The 9,568-nt window shown below is 44.6% G+C and overlaps 1 protein-coding gene across 1 annotated transcript; it reads left to right on the forward strand.

Annotated features, from left to right (window-relative positions):
* Positions 1-3,758: 3,758 nt before the first annotated feature.
* Positions 3,759-5,180, forward strand: LOC147983147 (F-box only protein 7-like). The gene has a single exon (XM_087539452.1). The coding sequence runs from the start codon at positions 3,960-3,962 to the stop codon at positions 5,178-5,180; it is 1,221 nt and encodes a 406-aa protein (XP_087395578.1). The 5' UTR covers positions 3,759-3,959.
* The last annotated feature ends 4,388 nt before the right edge of the window (positions 5,181-9,568 follow it).

Below are 9,568 nucleotides of genomic sequence, written 5' to 3' on the forward strand. Positions count from 1 at the left end.
CTTCAGAATGGCTCTTGGCCTTTCCCACAGCCGAAGTAGAACACAAGCAGGCGGCTACATCAGATCACGTACCGATTTTGCTCCGGTTGCAGGACGTGCATGCATGCAGGAGGGCCCCGCGGATATTTAGATATGAGAAATGCTGGGAGCGAGACCCCACGCTTAATAATGTAGTGAGTGCTAGTTGGGCTAGAAGCCAAGGAGACACAGTGGAAGCACTGAATACAAAACTGCAGAGCCTTTCTGGCGATCCGGGAGATTGGGAACGCAGCCACTTTGGGAACATTTGCCAGGAGATCAACTCTTTAAAAAAGCAGCTGCAAGTTTTGCGTGAGATCCAAGGGAGATCTGGGCCATCACATGCAGAGGTTAAAGTGACAGATAGATTGGTAGAGTTATACCACCGCGAGGAGATATTATGGCGTCAGAGAGCTAGACTGGACTGGCTAGTACACGGAGACAAGAACACTTACTTTTTTCATTTACGAGCCAGCCGAAGGAGACGTAAAAACCAGATTAAAGCTCTGCTACGCCCGGATGGAGAGATGACAGAAGATACCATCCAGATGGAAGCCCCGACAAACACTTTTTATAAAGATATCTATACGTCTGAAGGGGTCCAAAACATGCAGCAGGTGCTCGATACAGTTCCATGCAAGGTCACTCCGGAGATGAACGACATGTTAAACGCACCATACACACATGCAGAGGTCAAAACGGCACTGTTCCAAATGTTCCCGACAAAAGCACCTGGCCCGGATGGTTTTCCAGCGCATTTCTTCCAGCGGCACTGGGAGGTATGTGGCGATGAAGTGAGTCGGCTGAATGCATCAATGAGACCATATTGGTTCTGATTCCGAAGGTAAAGAATCCAACTATGCTGACCCAATTCCGCCCTATTAGCTTATGCAATGTTTTATATAAAATTGCTTCGAAGGTAATATCTAACCGTCTGAAGGTAGTGTTACCTGACATAATATCAGAAGAGCAGTCTGCTTTTGTGTCAGGGAGATTAATAACGGATAATATCATCACGGCTTATGAGTGTTTGCATTTCATGAAGAGGAATAAGGCGAAGAAACATCAATCATGTGCTCTGAAGCTAGACATGATGAAGGCCTATGACAGGGTTGAATGGTCCTACCTGCAAGCTATAATGCTCAAGCTAGGCTTTACGGACAGATGGGTACAAATAGTCATGAGTCTTGTCTCTTCGGTGAAATTTTCCGTAATGTTCAATGGCAAGAGACTGGAGGAATTCAACCCTACCAGAGGTATAAGACAAGGGGACCCGATCTCTCCATACTTGTTTTTGTTGGCAGCAGAGGGCCTTTCGTGCCTCCTAAAATCTAGAAGTGAGTCATCCAATTTGCAAGATTTACAAGTGGCACCCTCGGCGCCTCCGGTGAACCATCTTTTATTTGCTGATGACAGCCTGCTGTTTTTCAAGGCAAATGGTATGGGAGCAATCGAGGTGAACCTCGTCTTGGACATCTATTGTCAAGCTACAGGTCAGAGGATAAATCACTCCAAATCATCTATTTTTTCAGTAAGGGAGTTCCCGATGGGACAAGACAGGAGATCAAAACGTTGCTACACGTTCCAAATGGGACTCTCAATGAAAAATACTTGGGTATGCCATCTGATATTGGTTCTTCAAAGAACGGGCCGTTCAAATATTTGAAGGATCGATTATGGAGTAAAATTCAGGGTTGGATTGAAAATACCATGTCAGCGGCCGGTAAGGAGGTGTTGGTGAAAGCGGTTGCTCAGGCTGTGCCTGTATATTCTATGTCATGCTTTAAGCTTCCGAGGGGCCTTTGTGAACAGCTCAACATGCTTATCAGGAAGTTTTGGTGGGGTTCCAAACAGGGACAGCGGAAACCACATTGGGTGTCTTGGAAAACAATGACGCAACCAAAGAGCATGGGGGGTCTCGGCTTTAAAGACTTTGAGCTTTTTAACATGGCTATGCTTGCGAGGCAAGCCTGGAGACTACTACAAAACCCGGAATCGCTCAGTGCCAGAATTCTGAAGTGCATCTACTACCCAGACACAACAATACTTGAGGCGGTCCTAGGAAACCACCCGAGTCAAATTTGGAGGGCAATGATAGAAGGAAGAGACACGTTAAAACTGGGTCTGATTAAGAGGATTGGCAATGGAGGTGACACGAGGATCTGGGAAGATCAATGGCTGCCACGGGGCGAGATGATGCGCCCCTATGGATGTATATCACAGAATCCGCCCACCCTTGTTTCAGAGTTGATTGACTCAACGTCAGCCAAGTGGAACACACAAAAAGTTAATGAGTTCTTCATGCCTATGGATGCGAATATCATACTACAAATCCCTATATGCACAAGAAACATCCCCGATTTCTGGAGCTGGTTTTTCGACAAGAAAGGAAACTCTACAGTTCGTTCAGCATATAACATGCTTGTGGCAATCCGGCAGAGAAGGGAAGCGTGGCTCGAGGGGTCTGCCGGCCCGTCTAATTCGGCCAAAGAGGAGAAGGAGTGGAAGTTGCTGTGGAAGACGGCGGTCCCCGGAAAAGTCAGAATGTTCCTTTGGCGTTTATCACAGCACTCAATACCCACAAATGATGTAAGAGCACACAGGCACATGTCGGACTCCAGTGCATGCGGAATATGCGGGGCGCCAGTTGATGAAGAACTCGGACAGCAAATAGCAGCCACCTCTGAACCCAATGCGAAACAATGGTTATTCACACACATGCAGTCATTATCTCATCCGCTGTTCATAAAACTTGCGGTCACGCTATGGGCAATCTGGGCGGCTAGGAGAAAGGCCATCCATGAGGGTATTTTCCAAAGCCCCCATGCTATACACTCTTTTGTGGTCCGTTTTATTCAGGAGTTGATGATGATTCGGGAAGGAGGAAGAGAGGTTCGGGCCAACCCAGCAGCTCGCGCTACTACAGCAAGAAGGCCAAAAGCACCACCACATGGCCACTGCAAGATACACGTCGATGCCGAGGTGCGACCGGGTCGAAGAGGAGTGGCAGTAGCAGTCTGCCGGGATAGCGACGGGAACTACTTGGGGAGCTCAGCCCTATCAATCCATGGTCTCCACGACCCTGCTACTTTGGAGGTCATCGCATGTAGAGAGGCTCTCGCTCTTGCTTTGGACCTGAACGTCCATCAATTTGTCATTTCCTCTGATTCTAAACAAGCCATCGGCGACATCAATGGGGAGCTATGGGAGACTACGGGGCCATTATCAAGGAGATAAAGCTTCAAGCTTCAACTTTTACTTGTTCTTTCATTTACGAAAGTCGTGATGCCAATTTTGAAGCACATAGTTTAGCCAAATATGTACTTAATCTCGGTCAGGGGCGCCATGTGTGGTTTGGCCAACCCCATGATCCGAACCGTATCCCACTCCATGTGGCTTTTGATGAATAAAGTTTGGCTAAACCCTCAAAAAAAAAAAAAGCTAGCTTGCTCCTATACACGGTGCGAATCTCCGTCTTCACTGTCTACCGATCTGACCCTGCAGCTCGCCGTTGCCATCTCCCGGCCGATTAACCCCCTCGTCTCGCCTGCCGCCGGTTAGTGTTCTTCCTTATGACCTTGCTTGCCAACCAAAACTCCGAATCTTTGTCGAGTTTCAGTCCATTAATTCTGCGTGTGTGTCGTTCGTGGACTCGGATCTAATTAACCTACTTTAATTAGGAGCGGCGGCGTCGTGGTGATCTGCAAGTATTGCAAGCAGCCTGCTGTTCTTCTGTCCAACTTTCACTGAAGAAATTCGTCAGTTTGGCCGAAGCTCCTGCTCTTTGTAGACATACTTTGCCCCCATCGAATCCTGTAGTGTCGCCAGCATAATACACTTGAGGCTGCCAAAGCTGGACACTGGACATATTTGTGCTCTCTAATCTTCAGAGTTTTTCAAAGGCTGAGTAGTGAGTACTGACAAAGACGACAGTGGGCAACATGCCGGAGCTGCCTCAGGACATCTTGTTGGGTATCTTTGCCACCCTTGAGATCCCTGACCTTGTGCGTACCGGCTCTGTCTGCTCCTCTTGGCGCCCCGCGTATATCAGCCTCCGAAGCCTTGCGCAGTACAAATGCCCCCAGACGCCATGCCTCCTCTACACTACCGAATCCGCTGGTGAGAGCGTTGCGTGCCTCTACAGCCTCACAGAGAAGAGGTCCTACAAGTTGACCCTCCCGGAGCCACCTATCCGCACTAGGTGTCTGATCGGGTCATCACATGGTTGGCTGGTGACTGTTGATGACAGATCTGAGATGCACCTTGTCAATCCCATCACATGTGAACAGATTGCTCTTCCGTCGGTGATCACCATCGAGCAGGTGAAGCCCATCTTTGATGAGCACGGTGCTGTCCATAAGTATGAGTACTCATGGCATACTGGGACAGATGCCAGTCCTTACTCTCCGTCTATCTTTGCTATTGACAAGCTGCGCCACAAACTTCACTATAAGGCGTTTGTGTTCCCTGATACATCCACGGGAAGCTACATCGTCGTGCTCATCCATAATCCAAAGTGTCAGCTCTCTTTTGCAAGAGTAGGTGATGATAACTGGACTTGGCTGCCACCTCATGAACGATATAGCGACTGCACTTACAAGGATGGTCTGTTGTATGCGGTGACTACAACCGGAGAACTTCATGCTTTCGATTTCAGTGGGCCTGTCATCACAATGGAGATGATTATAAGAATGGACTCCATATATGGCATTGGCTACACGTACATTGTTCAAGCTCCATCGGGTGATCTGCTTCTTATTTGGAGAATCATTGACCAGTATAATTTTGATCCTGATCCTGGATCATCTGTATTTTGGAACACTACGGGATATATAATGTATGGATTTGATCCTTTGGGAAGTAAACTTAAGAGCATAAACAGCTTGCCTGACCATGTGCTGTTTCTTGGACATAATCAATCTCCTTGTCTCACTGCCAAAGAATATCCCACTCTCAGGGCAAATCATGCCTACTTTACAGACGATAATGTGATGCGGACAATGGGATTGAAGAACAGCGACCCTGATATGGGAACAATGAACTTGGATAATTTCTACTCCATGGAGGAACTTTTGTCTCCTCAGCTTTGGTCAAGCTGGCCAGCTCCCATGTGGATTACATCTGATCTTAGAGAGATGAACTTGGCTTCAGGAAGGGATTGAAGAAAAAGGATCCATGGATTCAATGAACCAACCAAGGTGTGGCTTACTGTTGTTGGTGCAAGAGTCATCCACAAAATAATCAAGAGACCACCTGGACTGTGTGTGTCAGGGCGTACTCATCGCTTGATCCTGGTCCTTACAGGCTAGATTTGCCCTAGTTGGCTCTGAATAAATAGTTTTGAGGTCTATCTGTTTACCTATGTTATAAGTGGTATCGATACTTCAGTAGTTTATATGATCTTGTTCTTATCATTTTTCTGTGGTATTTCTTCTGTGTTGCTCATGTCGATATCTTATTGTGGTGTGTTGGTATATTCATTGATTCTTCATTGTTTCTGAATGATCTGATGCGTTTGTAATCAGTATACTGTAGTGTAATGTTCGGGTTGTCCATGTTACTCTAGTGTAACGCTGCTGGGTTTGGAATAGCAGCAGGGAATTGGCATGGTATTTCCTTCCAATAGTGGTGCGTTGGAAATATGAAAAAGTTATGTTGCTTCCTTCGTGTGACTTGGTAATTGTGGCTTGGATTTGTGGAAAAGGAGAGCCGGGGATTTTGTCTGCCTCATGTTCTTTGTGGTCTGTTGAGAAGGCTGCATACTGTTGCTTTCAGAAGGTAGAAGGTAACTGTGACATAATGTTCAGAGTGTGTATAATTGTTCTTTTAGTGAACCTGCGAGTGTTTTTATGTTGGTAGCTATAGTAAGCCTATGTCACTTGAGGAACTCGCAAATATTTCTGTCAGGTTATGTGATTTCTTAAGCTGCATGTCTTCTGACAATACAAGGCTATTGGGAACTGCTCAGCCAAGCAATGATACTGTTACAAGAGCATTGGCGTTCCAACTCTTTTTTAACTTGAAGAACTCGCAAATATTTCTGTCATGTTATGTGATTTGCTTAGCTGCATGTCTTCTGACAATACAAAGCTATTGGGAGCTGCTCAACCAAGCAATTATAGTGTTGCAAGAGCATTGGCGTTCCAACACTACGCTGCCTTCCGTCTGGCTCCAAATTTCCCAAACCAGTTTCAAGTTTAGTCTTAGCCCACTGTACCTGCAAAGCCACTTCCATTTGTTTTTGAACATCTGTAAAAGTATGGCCTTGGATCTTTATTCATTGTGCGTCACTGAATATCGTCTAGTTGTGTAACAAAGATTTAACTCTTAAACCTCCACTAATACAAGTAATGATTAAAAAAAATCAAGGCACACAAGATATCATTCCCTTGGCTCCCTGCTGTTATAATTTATTTTGTTTTGCAATTCTTAGTGATTAAGTGATTGTTCATGAATGACATGGTCTCTAATTTATTTTCTACATAGGAAAGCAAGCAGAAGAGTAGTACTACACTCCAGAGCTAAGCACATGTCTCAGTACATTATGGTTGTGTAAAATTGTGAAAATAAATTATAATGTTTACTATTACTATACTTGCTCGAAAAAAATTACTGTACTTGCTCGAGGATCTGTGAACTTAAATTTCTGTCATTTTACTTTGAATAAAGTGGTCGGGTTTTTATTTGGCAGTGTCTCTCTCTGTTGTCGTCACATCATCACAGCTATTGTTGATTTCCATCAGTTGTAAGCCTGCATATCAGACAACAATTCTCTAGATAAAAAAACAGCAGAGAATAGATAATTTGGACCGGTTGGTGCTTAAGACAGCAATTTATACAAAATTTGGAGGCTGAATTAGTGGTAGAATAGAACATAAAAATGCATGGTAGAATGGTAGACGAGATCCCAATGCCTCACATGTCAACGATAGCCAAAGGATTGAGTTTGTTGCTAGCTAAATGATTCACCATGCTGCCCAACAGCGGTAACTTCGTAAAAAGTATCATTCTCAATGTTTTGCTAGAGGTCATGTTGAGCTTTCTCTAGAAATGCATGAATCATAAGTCCATTCCTAAATCCGAAGGATTTTGTAAGCAAAAACTCCACAGATTTGACATATGAAGTTTCTACTATTTTGTCTGTGTTGCAAAGAGACCTTAAATCCCATCTAGCAAGTTCCACGAATTCAAAACCATACAGTAGGTAATTTTACAGTCTTGGCCCATTTACATTTGTTTTTCAACATCTGTTCCATCTGACTCGATCTTTCCCAAACCAACAAGCCACATATATTTGTTTTTTAACATCCGTGTACACCTGATCTGTAAAGAAGTATGATATGAATTTCTTTCAGTGTGCATCATTGAATGGTGTCGAGTTGTGTAGCAAGGATTGTAACTCAAACCTTGAGTCACTGGTAGAAAAAGGGCCTGTTGTCCGGTTCGTAAGGGCCTTTTGTCCCGGTTCCTGAACCGGGACTAAAGGGTCGGTACTAATGCCCTGTCCCTTTAGTCTCGGTTCAATCCAGAACCGGGACAGATGGGCCTCCACGTGGCCTGTGCGCGGAGCCCAGGCAGGAGACCCTTTGGTCCCGGTTGGTGGCATCAACCGGGACCAATAGGCATCCACGCGTCAGCATTTCTGTGCCTGGGGTTTTTGTTTTTTTAAAGGAGAGGGGGGGGGGGGGTTTGGGGGTTTTGGGGGGTTAATTTAGGTGTTTCATATATTGTGTTAACTAGCTATAATTAATAGAGAGAAGTGTCCTCTCTTATGTCCGTGCTTGGTCGACGCTACGTACTATACATACGTATAGAGAGGACTAGACACGCTAGCTAGCTTGTAAGCAAACGAAGGAAACAGAAGATCGTTATGAACATATATGCATACAGAGAGAAGTGATATCGAACACCTCTCCTTCTCCGAGAGATTGGTCGAACAACAAGTTCTCGTATATCTATCCGACACTACCGGCTAGATATATACAATAATTATCTCTTACAAATATAATCATACGGACTCATGGTCCACATAGTATTCTCCGTCTTCAGCGATCACGTGGTCAAGAAAGAATGCCGCCAATTCCTCTTGAATTGCTCGCATGCGAGCTGGTGCTAGGAGTTCACACTAGTAGAAAAAGGGTCAAACGTGAAGCACATTAGTGCCGGTTTGTATTTGAGCCGGCACTAATGTATACATTAGTGCCGGTTCCAACGGCTAGCCGGGCCGCTTTCATTAGTACCGGTTCGTGGCGAACCTTTAGCACCGGTTCGTGCCACGAACCGGTACTAATGAGAGTGGTGGCAGGATGTTGTCAGACTGGGGCCCCTCCAGCCCCTTTAGTACCGGTTCGTGCCACGAACCGGTACTAAAGGTCGTCCTATATAAACCCTTCGTCCACCAGCACTCTGTTCTTCCCCCTTTCCCCTCTCCCTCTCCTCTGTTCTTCCCTTCTTCCTCTCGAGTTCGTCACAAAATTTGCCCAAAATTTGTCAAGATTTGAAGGCCCTCATCCATTCAAATGATCACAAAGGTTAGCAACTTTGTCCTTTCATCTCTCATTGCTAGATTAGCTCTTGCATTGGTTTATATAGTGATTAATTTGTGAGTTTAGTAATTTGGGAGGATATATATATGTGCTAGTATTTGATTTATATGCAATTTGAGGTCAAAAATAACACTTAGTTTGCATATGTAGGTGTGGTTTACTTAGTGCCTTCTAAATCTCCATCGTAGCCACCGTCGATCGCCCGCACCGTCCCGTCGCCGGCACCACCTTGTGGTGAGCCTCTTGTTCACGAAATTTTATATAAAAATTGATGTTTGTGTGATTTGGATATATAGTTACTCGTATAATTATCTTACCCGTACGTTGTTTGTTATACATATAGTGCCATGGTTTTGATATCCGTCCCCGTCGGCCCTAGTCCTTGTTATGATTCGGATGTGGTATGTATATTCTCTTTTAAAACTAGTTGCATTTCGTGTTTATGAAAAATTATGCCCATCAAGTTGACATAGAAATTTTTTCTAGGAGGTATGTGAACCGGAAATTCCAACCGACCCTATTGCCGAGAGGTTAAATTTAGTTGAAAGAGAAAACGAGTACTTGAAAGAAAAATTGAAAAGAATTGAGGGGGAGAAGATGGAATTGGAGTTGCATGTTGCCGATGTCGTCGATGATCACAAGATCAAGATGGAGAAAATGTGCTTGAAGATTAGAAAGATTAGAAAATATGCCATCGATAGTGAGGCTTGGTATCATTATGCTGTTGGATCCATTGTTACCTTAGTTGCGATCTTGATCATATTTGTTGTTGCATTTAAATGCTTTAGCTAGAGAGTTATTTGTTTGTTGCATTTAATGTTGTATGAACTTTATGTATGAACTTGTATTAATTGTATGAACTTGTATTAATTTGGTCTATTCGGTGTTGTGTAATGAAGATGAGCCGGCAATGGATGTACGATGACCGATGCTCTCCCCAGTTCGTTGAGGGCGTGCATACTTTTCTGCTTGCGGCTGAGGCAAACAAGCGGGCGGATGGTTTT

The sequence above is a fragment of the Triticum urartu genome, chromosome 2A (assembly GCF_056163025.1).
Source record: "Triticum urartu cultivar PI428250 chromosome 2A, HENAU_Tu73, whole genome shotgun sequence".
NCBI classification, from domain to species: domain Eukaryota; kingdom Viridiplantae; phylum Streptophyta; class Magnoliopsida; order Poales; family Poaceae; genus Triticum; species Triticum urartu.